Source organism: Rhinoraja longicauda, chromosome 5 (genome assembly GCF_053455715.1).
Source record: "Rhinoraja longicauda isolate Sanriku21f chromosome 5, sRhiLon1.1, whole genome shotgun sequence".
Lineage (NCBI taxonomy): Eukaryota > Metazoa > Chordata > Chondrichthyes > Rajiformes > Arhynchobatidae > Rhinoraja > Rhinoraja longicauda.
In genome coordinates, this window is record NC_135957.1 from 14,863,075 (window position 1) to 14,890,682 (window position 27,608).

The following is a 27,608-nucleotide window of genomic DNA, read 5'->3' on the forward strand; positions in this document are numbered from 1 at the left end:
TAAATTTTTTAATCTTATGCTCATCGTTTCAGACTGCAGGCTAATTTTTCTGGATGATTCAAAAGAAAACATAAAAACTCATAGAATATGAACAGTACAGGTTCAGGAACAATGCTGTGCCGATCATAAATCTGTTACACCAATCTTCTCTGCCTGTGCAAGATCCAAATTCCCTGCATATCTATGTGCCTACCAACAAGCTCCGTAAATGTCCTTATCCTCACTGCCATCATCACCATCCCTTGCAGTGCATTCCAGGCACCCACCACTCTCTGTGCAAGGAGAGCTGCAACATGACATCCTGTCTCTTGCACTCAATGCCTGGACCAATAAAGGCAAGCATACCAGATGCTTTCTTTACCACCTGATCTATTATGTTACCGCTTTCAGGGAGCTATGGACTTGGAGCCAAAAATATCTCTGTTCCATAATGCTGTTAAGTCTTCCCATTAACTATATATTTTCCACTTACATTCAACTTCCCAAAATGCAACACCTCACACTTCTCTGCCCATTTCTTAAGTGTATCTATTTCCCACTGTATTCTTTGACAACCTTCTTTGTTGTCCGTAACTTCACTAATTTTGGTATTGTCCACAAACTTACTAACTAACCCACCTAAGTTATTTATATATATCCCAAACATCAAAGATCCAGCACATATGCAGCAAAAGGTAAGAAGATTGTGAATGCACTGAAAGCTCTCTTTCTGAGAGCTCTTCTTCCCTTCCCTGCTCTGCCTGTCCTGCTGTGTATGCTTCCTAATATTCTCTTAATCATAGTGTTTTTCAAGGGAAGCCTTACCACTGCAGAAAACATTAAATATGTAAAATGTATTTTAGTAACTGCCACTCCACTCACTTTGCACTAGTAACTTGAGTTCTAGAAGCCCCTGCCCCTGGGATAATTATTCTGTCTATCCATCCTATCCTCATACCTCACAATTTTATAAATCTCTATAAGGAAACTCCTCAGACCCCTATATTCTAGTCAGAATAAACCCAACCTATCCAATCTCTTCTTTTAACTACAGCCCTCGTTCCTGTAGTCTGGTGACTAGAACTGTTGACAGTGCTCCAAATGTGATCAAATCAATGTTTTGCACAACTGCAACATGGCAATCCACCTCTTATATCCATATCTCTTTGTTCCTTTAATATTAAAAAATATATAGATCTCAGTTGAGAAAATAAATATTTGATTAGGTTTCCACAATTCCCCTCGTGGAATTTGCTGTGCTACAATTGAGGCTTTGCCTTAAGACACTGGATCATGATTTTGTCCATAAACACACAAATGGAGTTGGCTACCAACTCTGGGGTTTAATCAAATGTTCACCATTCTGTAAGTGAGAAAATTCCCACTTATTTCACTCTCAAGTACCTACCCTTTATTTTGAAACTGTGATCCCAAGTTTTGACGCCTCATCCAGGTAGAACATACTTGTTGTTTCTACCCTGTTGAAAGGCCTAGGAAATTTGTAATTTTCAATCATTGCTTCTAATTTTAAAGATGTAAAAAGTGGAGTACTCCTGTGGCCACTTCTTGGTCCTTAGTTCTTTACTATTTATAAAAGTGACTTGGATGAGGGAATAAAATGTAAAGTTTCCAAGTTTGCCAAAGATATGGAGATAGACTGCAAATGAGTGAGGTTCAGAGGGATCTGGATATTCTGGTACATAAATCACAAAATGTTAGTAGGTAGATCCAGCAAGTAGTTGAGAATACAAATAGATTTTAGTCTTTACTAGAACAAGTGGACCGTTGAGCCCAAACCTCTCCTGCATTGGTGCAACATATTCTCCTTCCCCCCTCCCCCATTCCCCATTCCCTCCTCTCCCCCCTTCCCCCCTTCCCCCCTTCCCCCTCCCCCTCCACTCCACCCTTCTCTCCACCCCTCCCCCTTCCTCTCCCCCTTTCCCCTCCCCCCCACTCCATCCCCCTCAACCCCCCTTATCCCCCTCCCACCCTCCCCGCCTCCCCCCTGCCCTCCCTCCCTCCCCAATCCTCCTTCCTCCCCCTCCTTCCTCCCCCTCCCTCCTCCTCCTTCCTCCTCCTCCCCCTCCCCCTCCCCTCCCCTCCTCCCCCTCCCCTCCTCCCCTCCATTCCATCCCCCTCAACCCCCCTTATCCTCCCTCCACCCCTCCCTTCATCCCTCCCTCCCTGGGAGATAGATTTAAACTTTAAAATGTGAATAACTTTAAAAATATAACATCGATTTCAATGAAACTTCTTCCATTAGCACCAAAGGGATGACGGTGAGTAAGGTGAGCCTAAAATTGTCGCGCTATCTTGTACCGTTTTGGCTGTAGTTCAGGAACAAACAAACAAACAAATGAGAGTTTTATTATATAGATGGCAAAGGGGTTGGTGTTTAAGAAAAGGGAAGTTTTGTAACGGTTGTGCAGGTGTTGGTGAGGCCAAACCTGGAACACTATTCATAGTCTTGGTCTCTTTACCTAAAAAAAATCAGAAGAGAAGAAAAAGATAGATTAAAATAATGTAATCACATTTGTGTCTATGGATCCAAAGTTATGGAGGTGAAACACTTCTTGTATAATAGATGAATGGTATATAAACAAAATTTCTTAAGTAATACAAACATATTTAACTTTTAAATGTGAAGTTCTGACATCTAATTATCTAAAACCTTTAAGTATATAATAATTTGATTGTTGGTATCAAAATTATGAGTTAGTAAATATCTTTGCAGAGAACAGTTGAAAGTTATGTGGAAAAACGTGTGGGAAGTACCTATGGACCTCCAAGTGGACGGAAAATGACTGTATTCGTTGATGATATCAACATGCCAATTATTAATGAATGGGGAGATCAGGTAAAATTAATAATGAATTTACTTGTTTTAACCTAACTTTACCTCTTCGTGTTTTATTTGTGTCACAGAGATGCTCTCAAGCCCCCAATTATATAAATATATTTGCACATATCACTGTTTCTATGACTCTTTCGTATCTATTCTGAAGCCTCTCAAAATTATTTTCCTCATTGAAGATGCCCTCCTCAATACTTAATTGGATTCTTAAATGAATCTGAGCCATGTTTTGCCCTTGCATTGTACCATTTGCAGCAACATTTCCTATTTTTAGAAATATTCAAAGGAATTCCGATGAGCAGGTTTTTCAAACAAAGAGTGTTTATATGGCACTGGGAGCATGGAAGAAGCTGCAAGAGGAGGTCATAGAGGCAGGCATAATCACAGCATTTAAAAAGCATTTGGACAGGTGCATGGATAGGACACTCAATATATCTACTGCCCTTAGATTCCTATGAAATCTAGCCTCTCTCACCTTCAACTATGTCCTCTAGTTCTTGATTTTCCTATTGTGGGTAAAAGACTCTATGCACTCACTCCATCCATTCACCTCATGTTTTTGTACACCACTATAACATCACCTCTCAGGCTTCTGCGCTCAAAGGAATAGTGTACCACCCTGCCCAACCTCTCTCTACAGCTCGGGCCTGGCAACATTTTCATAAATCTTCTCTGCACTTTGTCCAGCTTAATGACATCCTTCCGATAGCTAGGTAAACAAAACGGAACTATACTTCAAATGTGGCCTCACCAACATCTTGAACAACTGTAACATAATGTCACAAATTCTATACTCAACTCCTTGACTGATGATGGTCAGTGTATTAAAAGCCTCTTTCCCACCATATCTACCTGTGACACCACTTTCAAGGAACTGCATACCTGCATTCTTTGATCTCCGTTCTACAACGCTCCCCAGAACCCTACCATTCACTGTGACGGTTCTGTCCTGGTTTGACTTTCCAAAATGAAACCCCTTGCACTTATCTGTATAAAAACACCATTAGCCCTTTCATGGTGCATTTGCCTAGCTAATCAAGATCCTGTTGTAATTTTTGATAACCATCTTCACTATCTACAATACCACCTGCTTTCGTGTCATCTGCAAACTTACTAATCATACATTCTAACCTTGTACATTCTCATCCAAATCATTGATATAAACCACAAACAGCAATGCGCCCAGACCGATCCCTGAGGCACATCACTATTCACTGGACTCCAGTCTGGAAAAACTACCCTCCACCAGCATCCTCTGCTTCCTACCAATTCTTTATTCATTGGCTATCCTTTACCAGCCTTTCCTCCTGCACAACAAGACTCCTTCAACAGTTCAACAGAGCTTTATTTGTCATTCGGTACCAAGGTACCGAACGAAACTACATAGCAGTCACACACAAAAAAGAACATAAGACACATGACCCCAACACAAACGTCCATCACAGTGACTCCAAACACCCCCTCACTGTGATGGAGGCAACAAAACTTCCACTCTCTTCCCCACGCCCACAGACAGACAGCTCGTCCCCGACCGACCCGCACAGTCCCCGCAAGGGGATGGAAGTCCCTGCGGCCGAGTCGCACCGGGCGCTGAGACGTCACGCGGCCGAACCGGGTGGTGGAAGGCCCCGCGACCGAGCCGTGCGCAGCTAAGTCCCGCGGCCGAGCCGCACCGGGCGATGTTAGGCCCCGCGGCCGAGCCGCACCGGGCGATGGAAGGCCCCGCGGCCAAGCCGCACCGGGCACTGTTAAGTCCAGCGGCCGAGCCGCACCGGGCGATGTTAGGCCCCGCGGCCGAGCCGCACCAGGCGATGGAAGGCCCCGATGGAAGGTTCATGACAAGACACCGGGAAACGTAGAATAATTAACACATTCTGGGATCCAATTCTCTGTAAAAGCAGACATCGGTGGTGAAATTCATCAGTGCACCAGCACAAGCTTTGGCTATCCATGAAAATGTTTTGAGTTTCAAGACCACCAACCTGCCAAAAAAACTTGTCTATCGGACAGCCTGGTAATAGTGATACCTGCCTTCCTGTATGCTTAAGATGTACTCACCTCAAAGCATTGAAAAGGTGCTACAAATACCTTCTTCACAGAATCCTCCAAATTTAATGACAGGACAAGCAAAGCAGCATTCAGGATACTCTAAAAAAAAAAACAGAACCTTTTGAGAAACATTCAACAGGTCAGGCAACATCTGGTAAAAGGGAAACAATGTTAATGTTTCAGATAGAAGACCCTACATCAGAGATTCAGCTTATGTTTCAGAGATTTATCTTTTCCTACAACTGTTCTCTTCCCACTCCTGGACAAAGCAAAGGTAGACTTCCACTGGTCCTTATATTTCACCCCATGCTCCACATTCAATGGGTTATTGTTCATAATTTTAACTTCAGTAAAATTCCACCACTTAATATTTCTTCCATTCCCTTTGCCCTTCTGCATTGTGAATGGACTGTTCTCTTTGCAACTCTTTGGTGCATTTTCATCCCCACCAACCACACCCTTTCTTATGGCAACTTCCCTTGCAACTGCAGGAGATGCCACATGTTCTTTTAATTTTACCTTCTCACTATCCAGGGAATTAAACAGCCCTTCCAAGTAAAAGTAAAGTTCATTTTCACTTTTTTTAGTCTAGTATACTACATTTGGTGTTCACGTATGATGATCTCCACATTGGAGAAGCCAAACAATTATTAATTGACCTTCAACTTCCTGTTGCTTGCCACTTTAATTCCATCCCATTCTCATTCGGACCTATCCCTCTGTGGCTTCATGTGTTGTTGTAATGAGTCCTCAAGTAATTTGCTTTCACTGTCTATAAGAACTGGCTATTTGTGCTATAAGTTTTCAGGGCAGTTAATCTTCCCCCCACCCCTCCCCTATTAGCACAATCCGACCCTCTTCGCAGGTCCAATGAATGTGCCTTCCATTTTCTGCATTATTTTTCCCTCCATTTTCTGCATTATTTTTCTTTAATAATTGCCATCAACTTATTGACCATAACTTATCACCATGGCAACCTCACCCTCTTAGAGATAGTCCTTTTGTCAAATCACCCATTCCTCCACTTTTTTTGCAAAAAAATGTAATTGTTCTCAGACTATTGAATCTACCTTGTTTCAGCCGTTGTACTTTTCTTTTAATCTGCACTTTCTGTGTAGCTGCAACACTGAATTCTGTACTCCATTTATTTTTCTTTGGCATACGCATGTATGGTATGATTAGCTTGGAAAACATACAAAGAAAAGTTTTTCACTGTATCCTGGAGCTCGTGGCAATAATAAACCAATATCAATACTGACTTTTTTTTGTCTTTCCTAGTCATAAAAGAGTATCTTTGACCTGAAAAAATAACTCTGTTTCTCCTTCCAGACACTGATGCAAAGCACTCATTTCATACCTCGCCTAATTCCTCTGACACCAGACTTAAATTCTCTCCTTTGTTCTTGAGTGGTCGTATCCTCTCCTTTGTTACACTAGTATGTACTATGTATTTTATATACATTTAAAATGCCTGGGATACCCTTTAATCCTGTTTGCCAAAGACATTTTATGTCCTCCAGATTCCCTGTTTACGTTTGTTCCAGTGTCCTTTATATGCCACAAGGACCCTGTCCAATTTCAGATTCCTAAACCTTATCCATTGCTTATTTGTCCATTTGGACTAAATTTGCAACATTTATCAACCAAGGTTCATAAATCTTGCCATCATTGCCTTCCTTCCTCACAAGAACATGGTGGTCCTGATTTTTGTTGTAATTAGCTTTCCCCCAAATAGCCCTTCCCCCTATTAAGTACTTATTCATAACTATCTAACAACTTAGAGTTATGAACACTGTTCCCAAAAAGCTCTCCCACTGCAACTCTGATCACCTTCCCAGGCTCATTTTCCTAATACAAGATCCAGTCCTGGTTAGATTATCTAGAAATGGTGTCAAGAAACCCTACTGGATGCCCCATCTAAACATTTGCCACTAAGGGAATCCCAGTCAATATTGGGGAATTTAAAGTCACCCACTACAACTATATTTTACATCTTTCCATAATCTGCCTACATTGACATTCCCGTGTCTCCTGCTGGGTATTGGGTAACTATCGTATAACCCCATCTTAGTGATTGTTTCTTTCTTATTCCTGAATTCTACCCACATTGCCTCACTGAGTGAGCTCCCCAGGATATCCTCTCTAAGTACCACAGTGACATTCTCTCTGATAAGTAGTGCAACTTTCCCTATCTATTTTATTTGAAACATCTGAATGCTGCAACATTGAGCTACCAGTCATGCCCTTCTCTCTACCATGTTTCTGTAATGGCATTATTGTTCAATGTACTGATCAAGGCTCAAATTTAAATGGCTTGACCTATAATACTCCTTGCATTGAAATATATAGACCAGCCCAGCAGCCTCACAATGTTCATTAGTTTGGCCCTATTCTGAGAATTTCTGAGAACTTGTGCACACAGTTTATACAGTTTATGTTAAAGGAGAAGGAGAAACATGATGGAAGAGTATATCCAAACATAATGTGTCATAAAGGAGGAGTTGCTGTTTGTACAAGTGCTAGAATGAAAAGGAAATGATGTCATTTGTCATTCAATATTAAGCAGTAATATTTGTCTTTCAGATTACTAATGAAATAGTACGTCAAATGGTTGAATCGCACGGAATGTACAACTTAGACAAACCTGGAGACTTTACTAAAATTGTTGATGTGCAATTAATGGCTGCAATGATCCATCCCGGGGGTGGGCGCAATGACATTCCTCAACGGTTAAAACGTCAGTTCACTATCTTCAACTGTACACTCCCTACTAATGCTTCAATTGACAAAATCTTCGGTAAGTCTGGCTCGTTTTCATCAATTATTACAACTTTGCAGCAAATGCTGTCATTAGTATGTTCCCATGTCGCAATTTGTGTCATTGGGCACGGTGATGACTTGAAAGGCAAATGGACATTTCTTTCTATATGGTAGTCATCAGTAGTGTTCCACAGCAGCATCCAGAAGGACCAAACGATAAGTATGAATTACAGCTGCCGATCATGTATATAATTTGAAATTATTCACTGGCACATTGCACCTCAACCACATTGTGAAATCCCTACATTTCACCATTCAGTACCAATGTTATTGTGAGCAGAATAACCATCAGCTAATCTAATTTAAGTCATAATTCACTTGAACTTGAATCCATCCACTTAATTTATAATTACAGGAGAAAATTCAAAGCTGATTCATTCATTCACAATTACAACCATGAGGACAAGTTATAGAAAATAAAATAGTACAGCACAAAAACATTCCCTATGGCCCACAATGTCTGTGCCCCCATGCCTAAGTGATTGAAAGATACACCATGGAAGTAGGCCTTTCGGTCTACCAAGTCCACATCGATCATCAATCATCCACTCACACCTTGTTCTATATACCGATCAGCCAAAACATTATGACCACCTACCTAATATGCTGTCGGTCCTCCGTGTGCCACCAAAGTAGCGCTGACCCGCCAAGGCATGGACTCTACAAGACCCCTGGCACCAAAACATTAGCAGCTGATCCTTCAAGTCCTGTAAGTTGCGAGGTGGAGCTGCCGTGGATCGGACATGTAGATCCAGCACATCCCACAGATGCTCAATCGGATTGAGATCTGGATAATTTGGAGGCTATGGCAATACCGTGAACACTTCATCATGTTCCTCAAACCATTCCTGAACAATGTGTGCAGTGTGGCACAGCGTATTATCCTGCTGAAAGAGGCCACTGCCATCAGGGAATACCATTGCCATGAATAGACAATAGGTGCAGGAGTAGGCCATTCGGCCCTTCGAGCCAGCACTGCCATTCACTGTGATCATGGCTGATCATGCACAATCAGTACCCCGTTCCTGCCTTCTCCCCATATCCCCTGATTCCGCTAACATTAAGAGTTCTATCTAACTCTCTCTTGAAAGCATCCAGAGAATTGGCCTCCACTGCCTTCTGAGGCAGAGAATACCACAGCTTCACAACTCTCTGAGTGAAAGAGTTCTTCCTCATCTCCGTTCTAAATGGCCTACCCCTTATTCTTAAACTGTGGCCCCTGGTTCGGGACTCCCCCAACATCGGGACCATGTTTCCTGCCTCTAGCGTGTCCAATCCCTTAATAATCTTATGTTTCAATAAGATCCCCTCTCATCCTTCTAAATTCCAGAGTATACAAGCCCAGTCGCTCCAATCTTTCAACGTATTGCAGTCCCGCCAATCCGAGAATTAACCTCGTGAACCTACGCTGCACTACTTCAATAGCAAGAATGTCCTTCCTCAAGTTTGGAGACCAAAACTGCACACAATACTCCAGGGTGTGGTCTCACTAGGGCCTGTACAACTGCAGAGGGACCTCTTTGCTCCTATACTCAACTCCCCTTGTTATGAAGGTCAACATTCCATTTGGCTTTCTTCACTGCCTGCTGTAGCTGCATGCTTCCTATCAGACTGATGCGCTAGGACACCCAGATCTCGTTGTACTTCCCCTTTTCCTAACTTGACACCTTTCAGATAATAATCTGTTCTTACCACCAAAGTGGATAACCTCACATTTATCCACATTAAACTGTATCTGCCATGCATCCGCCCTCTCACAGAACCTGTCCAAGTCACCCTGCAACCTCATAGCATCTTCCTCACAGTTCACACTGCTACCCAGCTTTGTGTCATCTGCAAATTTGCTAATGTTACTTTTAATCCCTTCATCCAAGTCATTAATGCATATTGTAAATAGCTGCGGTTCCAGCACCGAGCCTTGCGGTACCCCACTAGTCACTCCCTGCCATTCTGAAAGGGACCCATTTATCCCCACTCTTTGCTCTCCCCTGTCCATTTTCCTAGTTACATCCTCAAAAAATTCCAGAAGATTAGTCAAGCATGATTTCACCATCGTAAATCCATGCTGACCCGGAACAATCCTGTTACTGCTATCCAAATGCTCCGCAATTTCGTCTTTTATAATTGACTCCAGCATCTTCCCCACCACCGATGTCAGACTAACTGGTGTATAATTTCCTGTTTTCTCTCTCCCTCCTTTCTTAAAAAGTGGGATAACATTAGCTACCCTCCAATCCACAGGAACTGATCCTGAATCTATAGAACATTGGACAATGATCATCAATGCGTCCACGATTTCTCGAGCCACCTCCTTAAGTACTCTGGGATCCAGACCATCAGGCCCTGGGGATTTATCAACCTTCCGTCCCATCAGTCCACCCAACACCATTTCCTGCCTAATGTGAATTTCCTTCAGTTCCTCCGTCACCCTAGGATCTCTGGCCACTAGAACATCTGGGAGATTGTTTGTGTCTTCCTTAGTGAAGACAGATCCAAAGTACCGGTTCAATTCGTCTGCCATTTCCTTGTTCCCCATAATAAATTCACCTACTTCTGTCTTCAAGGGACCCACATTTGCCGTAACTATTTTTTTCCTCTTCACGTACCTAAAGAAGCTTTTACTCTCCTCTTTATATTATTGGCTAGCCTACCTTCGTACCTCATCTTTTCTCCCCATATTGCCTTTTTAGTTATCTTCTGTTGCTCTTTAAAAAAGTCCCAATCCTCTGGCTTCCCGCTATTCTTTGCTATATTATACTTCTTCTCTTTTATTTTTATTCTGTCCTTGACTTTCCTTGTCAGCCTCTTACTCCCCTTAGCATCTTTCCTCCTCTTTGGGATGAATTGATCCTGCACCTTCTGCATTATTCCCAGGAATACCTGCCTTTGCTATTCCACCGTCTTCCCTGCTGGGGTCTGCTTCCAGTCAAATCTGGCCAGCTCCTCCCTCATGCTTCTATAATCCCCTTTGCTATACTGTATTACTGACACTTCCGATTTTCCCTTCTCCCTCTCAAATTGTAGATTAAAACTTATCATATTATGATCACTGCCTCCTAATGGCTCTTTTACCTTGAGTTCCCTTATGAAATCAGGTTCATTACACAACACTAAATACAGAATTGCCTTCTCCCTGATAGGCTCCAGTACAAGGGGTGTACCTGGTCTGCAACGATGTTTCGGTAGGTGACAGTTGTCAAATTGACGTCCTCATGAATGGCCGGACCCAGGGTTTCCCAGCAGAACATTGCCCAGAGCATCACACTCCCTCCACCGGCTTGTCTTCCCACAGTGCATCCTGGTGCCATCACTGCCCTTGTGCATCAATGAGCTTTGGGCGCCCAACACCCTGTCGCCGGTTTCTGGTTTGTTCCTCCTCGGACCACTGTCGGTAGGTACTCGCCACTGCTGACCGGGACCACCCCACAAGCCTTGCCATTTCAGAGATGCTCTGACCCAGACATCTGGCCATAACAATTTGGCCCTTGTCAAAGTCACTCAGGTCTTTACTCCTGCCCATTTCTCCTGCATCCAACACATCAACTTCAAGAACTGACTGTTCACTTGCTGTCTAATCTATTCCACCCCTTGACAGGTGCCATTGTAACAAGATAACCAATGTTATTCACTTCACCTATCAGTGGTCACAATGTATTGTCCCACTTTCGCTTCCACTCCCTGGAGCAATTTGTAGAGGCCAATTAACCTACAAATCTGCATGTCTTTTGGATGTTGGAAGAAACTGGAGCACCTGGAAAAACACACGCGGTCAAAGGAAGAACATGCAAAATTCACACAGATGGCACCTATGGTCAGGATTGAACCAAGATCTTTGGTGCATTTGGCTGAATGTTACCGATAACCTTCAAATCCCCATATTTTTCAATGTCTTGTCCAATTGCCTCTAAAATGTTGCCATCATATCTGCTTCCACCACTTCCCCTAACATGTGTTCCAGGCACCTACCTCTCTGCAAAAGAAAAACATGCCTTGAAATCTCTGTTAAAAATTTCTATTTTCACCTTAAACCTATGTGATCAATTAGCTGACATTTCCACCCTGGGAACAAAGCCTTTGACCATCTATACTGTCTATGGCTCTCATAACTTTATATACTTCTATCAGGTTGTCCTTAAATGTCCAACACTCCAGAGAAGATAACCCAAGCTTGCCCAATTCCTCACAGTCATACTGCATGGCAAATGGTCCTTTCCTCAACTCGTCCATGCTGACCAAGAGACCCCCATCCAAGCTAGTCCTACTTTCCTGTGCCTGACATATATCCTTCTATAGTCAAGTCAAGTCAAGTTTATTTGTCACATACACATAAATGTGCAGTGAAATGAAAGATTACCCACAGTCCAACAACAAGAGCAATAAAAATAAGCAATAACACACACAATCATACAAAAAGAAACATCCATCACAGTGAGTCTCCTCCAGTCACCTCCTCACTGTGATGGAAGGCCAGAATGTTTTTTTTCCCTGCCGTCTTCTCCCGCGGTCAGGCTGTTGTAGTTGCCATGTTCCAGGCCGCGCCAGACGGTTAAAAGTCCGCGGCGGGCCGACCCAAGCCCCGCGACTCGGGGCGGGCGAAGACGCTGCCGGAGCTCCCGATGTCGGCCCCCACTCAGGGGGCTGCGAGCTTCCGACGTCCGCGCGGCCGGAGCCTCCACAGGCGAGTATCCGGTGGAGGCCGCCAGCTCCAGGTGCATAGCCGGTGGTAGGCAGCAACGGGAACGGAGACATGACCCAGAACAAAGGGTCGCGTCTCCGTTCGGAAGAGACAATTTTATATTTACAGTTCCCGTCCCAACCCCAAAAAACTACATCACATTTACACTACAATCAAGACAAAAAACCAACATAAAAACACAAAGACAGATGGACTGCAGGTACGCCGCAGCTGCTAGGGCAGCGCAGGCGCAAAGTCCTATTCATATACCTATCCAAATGTCTTTTGAATATTATCATTGTAGCCTCCTCAACAACTTCATTTGGCAGTTCATTCCATATACCCATCACCCTCTGTGTAAAATAGTTGCCCTTCAGGTTCCTATTAAATCTTCTCCGCTCACCTTAAACCTATGTCCTCTAGTTCTTGATTCCCTACGCTGTGAAAAAGAGTCCGTGCATTCATCTTATCTATTCTCTTCATGATTGTATGCACCTTTCTTAACATCACCACCAAGGATGGTTGGGTTAAATGCAAAATAACTTTTTCCACCATATATATTATCAGTGATATACATAATCACAGAACAATTATGCAGACCAATGTGGTTAAAAAGAGATGGGAGAATGGATTATGCCCATATAATGTGTTGTGGAAGCAATACCAACAATTTTTTTAAAACATTGTAAGTTTCTAATATGCCAAGAGTTATAAATGCCAAATAAAGAATCCTATTTCAGCAGCTTGGAAGTCAGAAACCAAACCAAAGATGGGAGCTTGATGTTCAAATTTCCATGATATAAACATCCAAAGTGAAGACTGGAACATTTTGTGTTCATGCTGTATATTATTGAAAAGAAGGCCAAGAATTAAAGACAAGCACACTGAGATGAAAACTGACACTCTTGTGAATCTTTTATGAAATCGGATTATGAGCTCTACTATGGGTACAATGGTGGCAAACCAATTTAAAGTTATCAAGCTATCAACCGAGGCTTGAACTAGCAATGGTAGAAAACAAAGTAGAAAAGCAGTGTGGCAGAGGAACCAAGAGAAACAAGCACACAGTTCCTTTTAAGTGGTGACACAGACAGATTGTGGTGAAGGTGTTTGCACACTTGCCTTCATAATAGTATTGAATAACAAAGTTGGGATGTCATATTATAGCTGTACATTGTTGAGGCCACATTTGGAATATTGTGTGCAGTTCTGATTACCCTTCTTTGGGAAGGATGTCATTAAGGTGGAAAAGGTGCAGAAAAAAATTATCAGCATTTTACCAGGACTCAGGCGCTTGAGTTATAACGGTAGGCTTTTTTCCCTGGAACATGGAAGGCTGAGGAATGACCTTTTAGAAGTACTGCATACAAAACCATGAGAAGCATAGATAAGGTGAATGGTTATAAACTTTTGTACCCAGGATAGAGGAATCCAGAATTAGAGGGCATAGATTTAAAGTGAGCCGGGAAAGATTAAAAAGCGACGCGAAGAGCAATTTCTACACATAGTGATGCATAACTGGATCGAGCTGCCAGAGGAAGCTGTAGAGGCAGATACAATGGCGATATTTAAAATATATTTAGATAGGTACACAGGGGATTTTAGAGGGATATGGGCCAAATGCAGGCAAATGTAACCAGCTCAGTTATAAAACCTGATCAGCATGGACGAGTTGGGCCAAAGGATCTGTTTCTGTTTCCTCTGGCAGCATCAATCACAACACTCAACTTCAGCACCTTCGATCTCTCCTGAACTGGCTCCCAACTACATGGTGTTCCAGGGCATCACGATGATAGTAATCCAAGCTCAATCCTGATCTAGCATGCTCTCTCTGTGGAGTTTGCATGTTCTTCCTTTAACCGCATGAATTTCCTCGATTTTCTCTAACATTCCCAAGACATGTAGATTGGTGTTAATTGGCTGCTGTAAATTGCCCTTAGTGTAGAGGTGAGTCATAGAATCATGGGGGATCTGATGAAAATGTGGAGGAATAATAAAAACAGTTAGTTGAAATGGGGCATTGATGGACAGCTCAGACTTGTTCAGCTGAAAGGCTTGTTTCCATGCCGTATCTCTTTATGACTCAGTGTATTTTTAAAAGGTGAGAAATTGTAAAAGTGTTGTGTTCAGAGAGACTTAGATGTCCTTTCATATGAATCACTAAAAGTTCAAAAGCAGTCAGCAGTCCTTCCCAGTCTGACGAAGGATCATTGACCTAAGTTGTTAATTGTGTTTCTTTTCCCATGAATGTTATCTGATCTGCTGAATATTTCTAGTTCTTTATGTTTTTATTTCAGCAATGGGATGTGCAATTAAAGTGGGAGGCAACCTGAAGCACAGGATTACTATGCTACCACAAAGCAATTACCCAAACTATATTTGCTTTTTCAAAAAATGAGGAAATAACATGTTTTAAGAGCTCTGGTAGTTCTATCTAAACTACAATGCAATGAGAGATTTTTCATTTCCACAATTTTCTAACTAATGAACATGCTTTTGATTTCAGTTACCTTTAAAATGATCAGAGCAAAGATCCTTTAACTTCTTTACAAAGGCCACCATTTGCTATTTGAACTATAAGTAAGTTGTAAACTTCTTGTTCAACTGGAACTAAGAGAACTACGTCCTTTCTCTTTGGAGTTAAAATTGATGAACGGTTATTCTGTCTTCATATTTACATTTATTATTAACTCTAAAAGTAAATTTTCATGCATTCAATATGTCATAAGGTCATGAGTGATAGGATAGAATTAGGCCATTTGGCCCATCAAGTCTACTCTGCCATTCAATCACGGCTAATGTATGTCTCCCTCCTACCCCATTCTCCTGCCTATTCCCCATAACCTCTGACACCTGTACTAATCGAGAATCTATTCATCTCTGCCTTAAAAAATATCCACTGACAGCCTCCACAGCCTTCTGTTGCAAAGAATTCCACAAATTCACCACTTTGACTAAAGAAATTTCTCCTCATCTCCTTCCTAAAAGAAGATCCTTTAATTCTGAAGCAATGACCTCTAATCATAGACTCTCCCACTAGTGGAAACATCCTTTCCACGTCCACTCTATCCAAGCTTTTCACTATTTTGTATGTTTCAATTAAGTCCTCACTCATTCTTCCTAAACCTCAGCGAGTACAGGCCCAGTGATGACAAATGCTCATCATAGGTTAACCTACTTATTCCTGGGATCATTCTTGTAAACCTCCTCTGAACCCTCTCTAGAACCAACACATCCTTCCTCAGATATGATGTCCAAAATTTCTCACAATATTCCAAATGCGGCCTTACCAGCACCTAATAGAGCCTCAGCATTACATCCGTTTTTGTATACAAGTCTTTTTGAAATAAATGTTAGCATTGAGTTTGCTTTCTTTACTACCGATTCGAATTGCAGATTAACTTTTAGGGAATCATGCACCAGCACTCCAAAGTCCCTTTGCACCTCCGATTTCTGGATTCTCTCCCCATTTAGAAAATAGTCTACGCCTTTATTCCTACTTTCGTGTTCTTGTTCTATATCTGTATGAAACTTTGCAAGTCTTCAGGTACAACAAAGGTCTTTATTACATTAACTTAATGCTGGCAGCAAGACAACTAAAATGGCTGCAACTACACAATCTGACTTCACACTCCATACTGTGTACAGCCAAGATAACTATGTACAAAACATCTCCCTTTGTCCTGTGCAGCGCCACCTGCTGCACGGGAGGAGCAACGGGTCCTCCCACCCCACACAGTCCATCAAACATCACACCTACTACCAAAATGCATGACTCCACACTTTGCTACACTATATTCAATCTGCCACTTCTCTACCTACTCTCCCAACCTGTCCAACTCCTTCTGCAGAGTCCCTGATTGTCTACACTACCTGCCCACCTAGATATCACAACATGCTGGAGTAACTCAGCAGATCAGGGAGCATCTAGGAGAGAGGGAATGGGTGACGTTTCGGGTCTAGACCCTTCTTCACCCATGCCCTTCCACCTATTTTCGTATCATCCGCACACTTGGCCACAAAGCCTTCAATCCCCTCGTCCAAATCATTGTATACAGCCTCAACTTTCAGAAAGCCTTCGACAAGGTTCCACATAGGAGATTAGTGGGCAAAATTAGAGCACATGGTATTGGAGGTAGGGTACTGACATGGATAGAAAATTGGTTGACAAACAGAAAGCGAAGAGTGGGGATAAATGGGTCCCTTTCAGAATGGCAGGCAGTAACTAGTGGGGTACCGCAAGGCTCGGTGCTGGGACCGCAGCTATTTACAATATACATTAATGACTTGGATGAAGGGATTAAAAGTACGATTAGCAAATTTGCAGATGATACAAAGCTGGGTGGTAGTGTGAACTGTGAGGAAGATGCTATGAGGTTGCAGGGTGACTTGGACAGGTTGTGTGAGTGGGCGGATGCATGGCAGGTGCAGTTTAATGTGGATAAGTGTGAGGTTATCCACTTTGGTGGTAAGAATAGGAAGGCAGAGTATTATCTGAATGGTGTCAAGTTAGGAAAAGGGGACGTACAACGAGATCTGGGTGTCCTAGTGCATCAGTCACTGAAAGGAAGCATGCAGGTACAGCAGGCAGTGAAGAAAGCCAATGGAATGTTGGCCTTCATAACAAGAGGAGTTGAGTATAGGAGCAAAGAGGTCATTCTGCAGTTGTACAGGGCCCTAGTGAGACCGCACCTGGAGTACTGTGTGCAGTTTTGGTCTCCAAATTTGAGGAAGGATATTCTTGCTATTGAGGGCGTGCAGCGTAGGTTTACGAGGTTAATTCCCGGAATTGCGGGACTATCATATGTTGAAAGACTGGAGCGACTAGGCTTGTATATACTGGAATTTAGAAGGATGAGAGGGGATCTTATCGAAACGTATAAGATTATTAAGGGGTTGGACATGTTAGAGGCAGGAAACATGTTCCCAATGTTGGAGGAGTCCAGAACAAGGGGCCACAGTTTAAGAATAAGGGGTAGGCCATTTAGAACGGAGATGAGGAAAAACTTTTTCAGTCAGAGTTGTGAATCTGTGGAAATCTCTGCCTCAGAAGGCAGTGGAGGCCAATTCTCTGAATGCATTCAAGAGAGAGCTAGATAGAGCTTTTAAGGATAGTGGAGTGAGGGGGTAACGGGAGAAGGCAGAACGGGGTACTGATTGAGAATGATCAGCCATGATCACATTGAATGGCGGTGCTGGCTCGAAGGGCCGAATGGCCTACTCCTGCTAGAAGGAAAAAAAAGAGTAACGGCCCCAGCAGTGACCCCTGCGGACCCCTGTGAAGCAAAGGACTAAATCCTTGTTCAAAATTCCTTACCTCCAATGAAAAAAATAATTCTGCCTCCCTCAGATCATATTTCAGTCTAAACTGATGACATCAGCACCGTGTGCAAATCTCCTGTCGATTTGGAACCCGTTTCGTTCAATGGTCCCACTCTCAAACTCATTAAATGAATTTTGCCATCTTTTGAACAGTTTCCACACTGCTGAACTCTTCAGGAGGTTTCTTCTCCCAGTGCACACATAAGTCATTTTGCTCTGCCAAACACACTGTAGCTGCATTGCTCTTCTCTAAATTATCTTCACATTATTTTGCCTTCCTATGCAGAATTTGGCTGATATGCTCTCCTGTGCCCTTATTTGATAGTCCTACTCAGACCAAGCCACCACTGTGCAGACTAACATTGCTGGTTAATCTATCATGCTCTTAATGATATTCTGATGTGTGCAGCTATTGAGCCACTGGCTACTGACAGCTGCCCAAATTTTCAAAATGCTAGTGCACATCCGAAAAGGAGATAAATATTTGAAGTATTTTCCCTGCTCAATGCAGATAAATCTTTCAAACTTTTATTTTTCATGACAATTTGTGGTGTATTAATATCTATATTAGATCAACAGTAAATGCCTGGAAGTAACAATTTCTTTACAAAGGCCAATCCCTCAGTCTTCCATTTTCTAAGAGAAACGGTACAGTTTCTGATAATGCACAGGAGCGTCATCTGATGTCATCCAATTAAATACCATATTTTAATTTATTAAAATAAAATATAGATGGGGAGAGATGGCCAGGATAGTGTGAGAAATGGGTGAACACCAAGGTGAGCAAGGAAAGAGAAAGTGATGAAAGCAGATATAGCAATGTGTAAGAGACATTTAGACAGGCACTTGAACAGGCAGGGACTTGATGGATATAAGCCAGGTGCAAACAGATGGGCAGTTTAAATTGGCATCATGATTAGCACAGAAATCATGGGCCAAAGGACCTAATTTTGTTTGGTATTGTTCTATGTTCTATATTTATTAATACTGTATAATTATTTTTGATACATTGAATTGTTTTCCTTTCTCAAATCCATTATCTCACACTTCTCTGGATAGCATTTGAGGCCCACCTAACCAGTCGAAAGAATTTAAATGTCTCTTTTATAATTATGATTGAAAACATCAATAATATCTTTTTATTGATCTATGGCAGGTATTGTTGGAAATGGATACTTTCACTTGGCCAGAAATTTTGTACCTGAGGTCTGTAATTTAATATCAAAACTTGTCATCGCAGGCAGGATCCTCTGGCAGTGGACAAAGGTACAAACAATGTGAGAAATTGTTTGTCTTGAAAAATTGCATTGAGCATGATATTAACATGAGAGATGAAAATGGCACATCTTTTACAATGGTAACAGAAGAAAAATAAACAGTGACATATTTTTATTGTAAAAACTCAAGAGGAATTTGATATGGATATGTGTCCAATTCTATGTCAGTTATGAGGTTAATGACTGAAAACTAGGCTGAATGACTGAGTTTGGAAAAGCATTTTTAAACTATCAAAAAGTGAAAAGTTGAAGGGCATTAAGTTAAGAATCACATAGAGTGAACAGAAAACAAATCATCTATATTGTCAAAAATATATGAATATAAGATCCTTAATGTAAACAAAAATGTGGAATATAGATGGCGTGGAAACTGTAACTCAGTAGGTCAGGCAGCAACTCTACAGAATATGGATAGATGAGTTTTCGGCTCGGAATCCTTCTACAGACTGATTGTAGAGGGAGGTGGGGGAGAAAGCTGAAAAAGAGGAGGGGCAGGACATAACCCTGTGTCTTGCAAAGACACCACCCCCTACACTTATTTTCTCCATCTCCACCGCATCGGCTCCCAAAATAAGGATTTCCATTCCAAGATGTCCTTATGCTTTAGTAAATGTGGTTTACTCCCTGCTGCCATAGATGGTGCATCTCATCTGTATCCTGTAGTTCTGCTCTTGCTCTCCCTCCCTCAAACAACAAGGATAGTTCCCCTGGTCCTCATCTTTCACTCCACCAGCCTCTGCATCCAAAACATAGTCATCCAATATTTCCGTCACCTCCAAGATGATCCTACCACCAGTCACATCTTTCCAACCCCACCCCTTTCTGCCTTTCACAGAGACCGTTCCCCTCGTAATTCCTTGATGCACTCATTCCAGCAGAATATTTCAAATGCTCAGGATATGTTGTCCTATAGATAGAAATATACATAAAGGCACATTTTCTAAAACACCAGCTAAACATATCTAAAGAATCTTTTAATTTTGAGCACTTTGGTCATAATTTTTGAAGTTGGAAGGATTCTGAAAGAGCATTGCAGAAATATAACTACGTTAAAACCTTTAGTACTATTGCTTAAAAAACTACCACTTTGTCCTCAATTCAGGTGCTCCTTCCCAACAAAAATTTCAAACTATAAATCTGTGTTAATTTGCCACATTTAATGTTCATCATTTAACCTGATGGTGTAATTTATTTGGAATTTAATGAAAAATGCTGCTAAACTCAGGTATTTAAGATTGGATTATTATGAAGATGAAATATTGCTTTAGCAAAAGATATTTTAATTTCATCAAGAAAGTTTTAGTAAATCTTGTATTGTTCTTCCAGATAAAAATGCTACCTACTCCAGCTAAATTTCATTACATCTTCAACCTGAGAGACCTTTCTCGCATCTGGCAGGGAATGCTGACCATTAAAGCTGAAGAATGTGACACTGAAGAGATACTGCTGGCTTTGTTCAAACATGAATGCACTAGGGTCATTGCAGACAGGTAATTACAATACTAAGGGAATAATTACCACTTCTACAAATTTCCAGGGCAACATCTCTGACAACATGTACTAGCCAATGTGTTGAAGGAGTAACAGTGTATGAATCACAGCATAACAACATAAGAACTAGAGCAGAAGTAAGCCATATTTAAGATAGTACTAGACAGGTGTGGACCAGTTGGGTCCAAATCTCTCCGGCAACCCAACGTGCAAATCACCCCCCCCCCCCCCCACTCACCCACTCCATCCCCCCTCACCCCCCTTCCCCCCCACTCAATCCCCCCTCAACCCCCTTATCTTCCCCTCACCCCCCTCACACACTCACCCACTCCATCCCCCTCAACCCCCCTTATACCCCCTTCACCTCCCCCCCACTCACCCCCCTTATCCCCCCTCCTCCCCTCACCTGCTCACTCACTCCATCTCCCCTCAACCCCCCTTATCCCCCCCCCCCCCTCCTCCTGCCATTTGCACCATCGCAACGTCAAAATATCATTAGTCGAAGCATTGTAAGTTGGGGTGCATCTGTATTAGATCACGTGGCCGGAAGCGAGCTGCGGCTCGCTACGAGTCGCTGCCGTTTGCACCATCGCAAAGTCGAAATATCATAAGTCGAAATATCGTAAGTCGGTGAGCATCTGTATTAGATCAACGGGCCCCAACTGTGCACGTGCTGACCTTCTCCCATTGTGACATCAAAAACGGAGGCAGGTGCAGCTGACGGGCAGGGCAAGTGAAAAATTGATTTATTAAAGTTTAAAAAGTGATTTTTAAAGTTAAAAAAGTGAAAAACTTTTAAAATATAGCAAACATTTGAACCCCAGGACAATGGTGAGTAAAGTGGGCCTAAAATTGCCGCGCTATCATGTACCGTTATGGCTGTAATTCGAGAACAAATATATCCACAAACACACAAACGAAATGAGAGATTTACTAATATACAGGTGGACCGATTGGGTCCAAACCTCTCCTGCATTGGTGCAGCATCCCCTCTCCCCCCTTAAACACACTTGAGCAATTACAAATGCCTGTGAAGCCATGTGTCCCAAACATTATGGTGCCCTGAAATGGGGAGACTATGTATAAATACAGCTGTAATTTCTACATGGTGAAACCAAAATGTACAAAAATGGCCTTTAATAAAATCTGACAATGTGCACTTTAACCACATGTGATTTTTTCTATTACAAATCTCAAATTGTGGAATACAGAGGCAAATAAATAAATGATGGGTCTTTGTCCCAAACATTATGGAGGGCACTGTATATATCTCTTCATCATCAGTATATCTCTCCTTTCCCTTTCCCTTTCCCCTGACTCTCTGTCTGAAGAAGGATCTCGACCCAAAATGTCACCTATTCCTTTTCTCCAGAGATGCTTTCTGACCCGCTGAGTTACTCCAGCTTTTTGTGTCTATCCAATGGCTTATAATGTTGCCTGAAAAAACAGTAACCCTGAGCTTGGGAAATATTTCAGAATTCAGTACAAGCATAGTCTATCAGACAACATAAAAATACAATGCAACACCTATAGATTTATATAAAGGAAAAGATTGGTTAAATTTAACAGGTTCCTTGTATACTGAGATGGAAGTGACATTGACTGTCTGGTCAGGTAAAGGAGGCATATGTCAGGTATAGTCAGCAGGGATCAAGTAAATTCCTTGAAGAGTATAAAGCTATGTAGCAGTATACTTAAGGAAATTAGGACAATGATGAACCATGAGATATCCCTGGCAGATAAAATAAAGGAGATTCCCAAAAGATTCTAGTCATACAGCACGGAAACAGGCCCTTCGAGTCAACTAGTCCATGCTGACCAAGATGCCCCATCTATGGTTGTCCCACTTGCCCGTGTTTTGCCCATATCCCTCTAACCCTATCCTATCCATGTACCTGTCCAGGAGATGGACTATTTACCGATGTCTAACGCATACCTACCAACTACCAGTCACCTAGACTTGCAAAGACGTAATCCACTTCTCTCAATTCCTCCATCTTTGCTGTATCTGCTCATAAGATGAGGGGTTTCCATTCTAGGACATCTGAGATGTCCTCTTTCTTTAGTAAACATGCCCCCCCCCCCCAATGTCATAGATGGATTCGTCACATGCATTTCCTCTATGTCCCATCGTACTGTTCTCGTTCCTTTCGCAACTCCTTAGTTCACTCATTTATTCCCACCCAAACTATCCCATCCCCAAGTACTTTCCCCTGCAACCGCAGTAGATGTAACACCTGTCCCTATACTTCCTCCCTCGTCTCCATCCAGGGACACCAGCAATCTTTCCAGGTGAGACAGAGGTTCACATGCACTTCCTCTAATCTCATCTACTACCAGTGTTCCCTATGTGGCCTCCTGTACATTGGCGAGACGAAGCATTGACTTGGTGACTGTTTCACCAAACACTTGCACTCTGTCCACCTACCACAATCTCCCGATTGCACATCATTTTAACTCCCCTTCCCATTACCATACTCACCTTTCTGTCCTCACCTTTCTGCTAGTGAGGCCACACACAAACAGGTGAACCATCACCTCGTATTCCGCCTGAGTATCTTATAATCCAATGGTATGAACATTAAATTCTCCAATTTTAGGTAACTTCTAACAACCCCCTCCCCCTTACGCCACCTTTTCTTTTTCCTTACCCCCCCCCCCCCCACCCCACTCTCCCCTGGGCCTCACCTAGACTCTCACCAATTTATCCCCTCCCCATCCACCTCTCCTTTCGTTGGATTAGCAATTTGTAACTCTTGAATTCTTTTGTCTCACACCTATTTTTCATCTCTGGTTCAACCATCTGCCTTTCAAAACCATCTGCTTTACCAGTGTTCACTTGCCATGCTTTGCCCTGTTTTCCTCTCTTCCAGCTTTCTTTTTCTTCCCCCGACAAGCAGTCTGTACTAAGGTACTGACCTGAGGTCGCCTATCCATGTTCTCCAGGGATGCTGCCTGACCCACTGAGTTTGTCTGTCACTTTGTGTCTTTTTTTGTCCCAACTTCTATACTCAATATCCTGACTGATGAAGGCCAATGTACTGAAAGTATTCTTGACCACCCTATCTACCTGTGATGCCACCTTCAAGGTACTGTGTACCCACACTCCTAGATCTGCACTCCCCAGGACCCTTTCAATCACTTTGAGGGTCCTTTTCCTGATTTGACTTTCTGAAAAGCAACACCTCGTACATATCAGCTTTCAACTTCATCAGCCCAATCGCCCAGCTGATTAATATCCTGCTGCAATTTTTGATGACCGTCTTCACTGTCCACGATACCACCCACTTTAGTGACATCTGCAAACTTACTAATCAAGCCTTGTACATTCTCATCTAAATCATTGAAATAAACCACAAACAGTAATGAGGCTCGCATCGATCCCTGAGGCACGCCACTAGTCACAGGACTGAGTGTCTGAAAAACAACCCTAATCAGCCAATCTCTCTGCAAATGTATATATATCTTATCCTCAGAATCCGCTCTAGTAACTGGCCTATCACAGATGTTTGGCTTACTGGTCTATAGTTCCCAGGCTTTTCCTTGCAGCCTTTCTTAAATTGAGGAACAATGTTAGCCCCCCCCCCCCCCCAGTCTTCTGGTGTCTCACCCAGGACATCTGCAATTTCTTCCCCAACTTCCCATAGTGTCCTCCGAGATATAAGATCAGGCCAGGAGATTCATTTACCTTCATATATGGAAGTGCACGGAATAGAGGGATATGGATATGTACAGCCGGATGAGATCAGCTTAGTTTTGTTTATTGTCATGTGTACTGAAGTACAGTGAAAAGCTTTTGTTGCGTGCTAACCAGCCAGCGGAAAGACAAAACATAGAAACATAGAAAGTAGGTGCAGGAGGAGGCCATTCAGCCCTTCGAGCCAGCACCGCCATTCATTGTGATCATGGCTGATCATCCACAATGAGTAACCAGTGCCCAACTTCTCCCCATATCACCTGAATCTACTAGCCCCTATAGCTCTATCTAACACTCTCTTAAATTCTTCCAGTGACTTGGCCTCCACTGCCCCCCATGGCAGATAATTCCACAAATTCACAACTCTCTGGGTGAAAAAGTTCCTTCTCACCTCAGTTTTAAATGGCCTCCCCTTTATTCTAAGATTGTGGCCCCTGGTTCTGGACTCCCCCAACATTGGGAACATTTTTCCTGCATCTAGCTTGTCCAGTCCTTTTATAATTTTATGTCTCTATAAGATCCCCTCTCATCCTTCTAAACTCCAGTGAATACAAGCCTAGTCTTTTCAATCTTTCCTCATATGACAGTCCCGCCATCCCAGGGATCAATCGCGTGAACCTACGCTGCACTGCTTCAATTACAAGGATGTCCTTCCTCAAATTAGTAGACCAAAACTGTACACAATACTCCAGATGTGGTCTCACCAGGGCCCTATACAACTGCAGAAGAACCTCTTTATTCCTATACTGAAATCCTCTCGTTATGAAGGCCAACATGCCATTAGCTTTCTTCACTGCCTGCTGTATCTGCACGCCAACTTTCAGTGACTGGTGTACAAGGACACCCAGGTATCGCTGCACTTCCACCTTACCTAACCTGACACCATTGAGATAATAATCTGCCTCCTTGTTTTTGCCGCCAAAGTGGATAACCTCATTTATCTACATTATACTGCATCTGCCATATATCTGCCCACTCACTCAACCTGTCCAGGTCACCCTGCAACCTCCTAACATCCTCTTCGCAGTTCACACTGCCACCCAGCTTTGTGTCATCTGCAAACTTGCTAGTGTCACTTCTAATTCCTTCATCCAAATCATTAATATATATGGTAAATAGTTACGGCCCCAACACCGAGTCTTGCGGCACTCCACTCGCTATTGCCTGCCATTCTGAAAAGGACCCGTTTACTCCTACTCTTTGCTTCCTGTCTGCCACCCAATTCTCTATCCATGTCAACACCCTACCCCCAATACAAGTGCTCTAATTTTGCTCACCAATCTTCCGTGTGGGACCTTATCAAAGGCTTTTTGAAATTCTAGATACACGACATCCACTGGCTCTCCTTCATCCATTTTACTTGTCACATCCTCAAAAAATTCCAGAAGATTAGCCAAGCATGATTTCCCTTTCATAAATCCATGCTGACTTGGACTTATCCTTTTACTGCTATCAAATGCACTGTTATTACCTCTTTAATAAATTACTCCAGTATCTTCCCCACCACCGATGTCAGGCAACTGGTCTGTAATTCCTCGTTTTCTCTCTCCCTCCTTTCTTGAAAAGTGGGATAACATTAGCTATCCTCCAATCCACAGGAACTGATCCTGAATCTATTGAACATTGGAAAATGATCACCAATGTGTCCACTATTTCTAGAGCCACCTCCCTGAGTACCCTGGGATGCAGACCATCAGGGCCTGGGGATTTATCAACCGTCAGTCCCATCAGTCTACCCAATACTATTTCTCGCCTAATGCAAATTTCTTTCAGTTCCTCTATCCCCCTAGATCCTCTGTCCTCCTGTACTTCTGGGAGATTGTTTGTGTCTTCCTTCATGAAGACAGATCCGAAGTACCTGTTTAACTCTTCTGCCATTTCCTTGTTACCCATAATAATTTCACCCATGTCTGCCTTCAAGGCAGCACATTTGTCTTTGCTAATCTTTTTCATTTAACATATCTAAAGAAGCTTTTACTGTCCTTCTTTATATTCTTGGCCAGCTTCCCCTTGTATTTTTTCAGCCCGTATTGCCCGTTTTGTTACCTTCTGTTGTCCTTTGAAAGTTTCCCAATCCTCTGGCTTCCTGCTACTTTTTGATGTGTTATACATCTTCTCTTTTAGTTTTGTTCCATCCCTAACTTCCCTTATCAACCACGGTTGCCTCCTACTCCCCTCAGAATCTTTCTTCCGCTTTGAATGAAATGATCCTGCATCTTCCGGATTATGCCCAGAAATTCCTGCCATCGCTGTTCCACCGTCATTCCTTCTAGGAGCCCTTCCAGTCGACCTTGGCCAGCTCCTCTCTCATGCCTTCATAGTCCCCTTTGTTCAACTGCAACACTGACACTTCCGATTTAACCTTCTCCTTCTCAAATTGCAGATTAAAACTAATCATATTATGATCACTACCTCCAAGCGGCTCCTTTACCTCGAGTTCTCTTATCAAATCTGGTTCATTGGACAACACTAAACTCAGTAGGCTCCAGCACAAGCTGCTCTAAGAATCCATCTCTGAGGCACTCTAAAAAATCTCTTTCTTGGGGTCCAGAACCAACATGATTTTCCCAGTCTACCTGCATATTGAAATCCCCCATCACCACAGTGGCAGTACCTTTGCTACATGCCAGCTTTAACTCCTGCTGCACCTTACAACCTACATCCGGGCTACTGTTTGGCGGTCTGTAGACAACTCCAATTAGTGTCTTCTTACCTTTACAATTCCTCAACTCTATCCACAGTGACTCTACCTCGTCAGTCCCTATGTCACCCCTTGCAAGGGACTGAATTTTGTGTCTCACCAACAGAGCTACCCCACCTCCTCTGCCCACCTGCCTGTCTTTTCTATAGGATGTATAACCCTGAATATTAAGTTCCCAGGCCTGATCCTCCTGCAGCCACGTCTCTGTAATCCCCACAATGTCATATCTACCAATCTCTAACTGAGCCTCAAGCTCATCTACTTTACTTCTTATACATCGCGCATTCATATACATACTTTTAATTCCCTACTTATTTCACCTTTCACATCGATTCCTATTACACTTGGCCATACACTCCTATCCCTTTGTGAGCTTTCTTTCCTGTTAATTCTGGAGTCATTAACTATCCCTTTACTCTTTCCCTTTAACTCCATCCTTGACTATCCCATTTGACCCCCCCCCCCCCCCCCCCACACCTATTTAGTTTAAAACCACCCGTGTTACATGTTTACAATTGAGCTATTCGCAGTGTACAGATACATGATAAGGGATAATGATTATTGCAAGGTAAATCCTGTAAAGTCCGATCAAAGATAGTCTGAAGGTCCCATGTGAGGTAGATAGTATTTCAGGACTGCCCTCTGCTTGCGGTAGGATAGTTCAGTTTCTAATAACAGTTGGGAAGAGACTGTCCCTGAATCTGGAGGTGAGCATTTTCACATTTCTATACCTTTTGTCTGAT

The 27,608-nt window shown here is 42.7% G+C and overlaps 1 protein-coding gene across 1 annotated transcript in view; it reads left to right on the top strand.

Moving 5' to 3' along the window:
- Nucleotides 1-27,608, top strand: part of LOC144593844 (dynein axonemal heavy chain 8-like) — a 624,642-nt gene that overhangs the window by 416,378 nt on the left and 180,656 nt on the right. Inside the window, exons 56-59 of the mRNA XM_078399962.1 lie at nucleotides 2,714-2,836; nucleotides 7,466-7,679; nucleotides 18,856-18,965; nucleotides 20,303-20,466. Coding sequence (XP_078256088.1) covers nucleotides 2,714-2,836; nucleotides 7,466-7,679; nucleotides 18,856-18,965; nucleotides 20,303-20,466 — 611 coding nt within the window. The remainder of the gene's footprint in view (nucleotides 1-2,713; nucleotides 2,837-7,465; nucleotides 7,680-18,855; nucleotides 18,966-20,302; nucleotides 20,467-27,608) is intronic.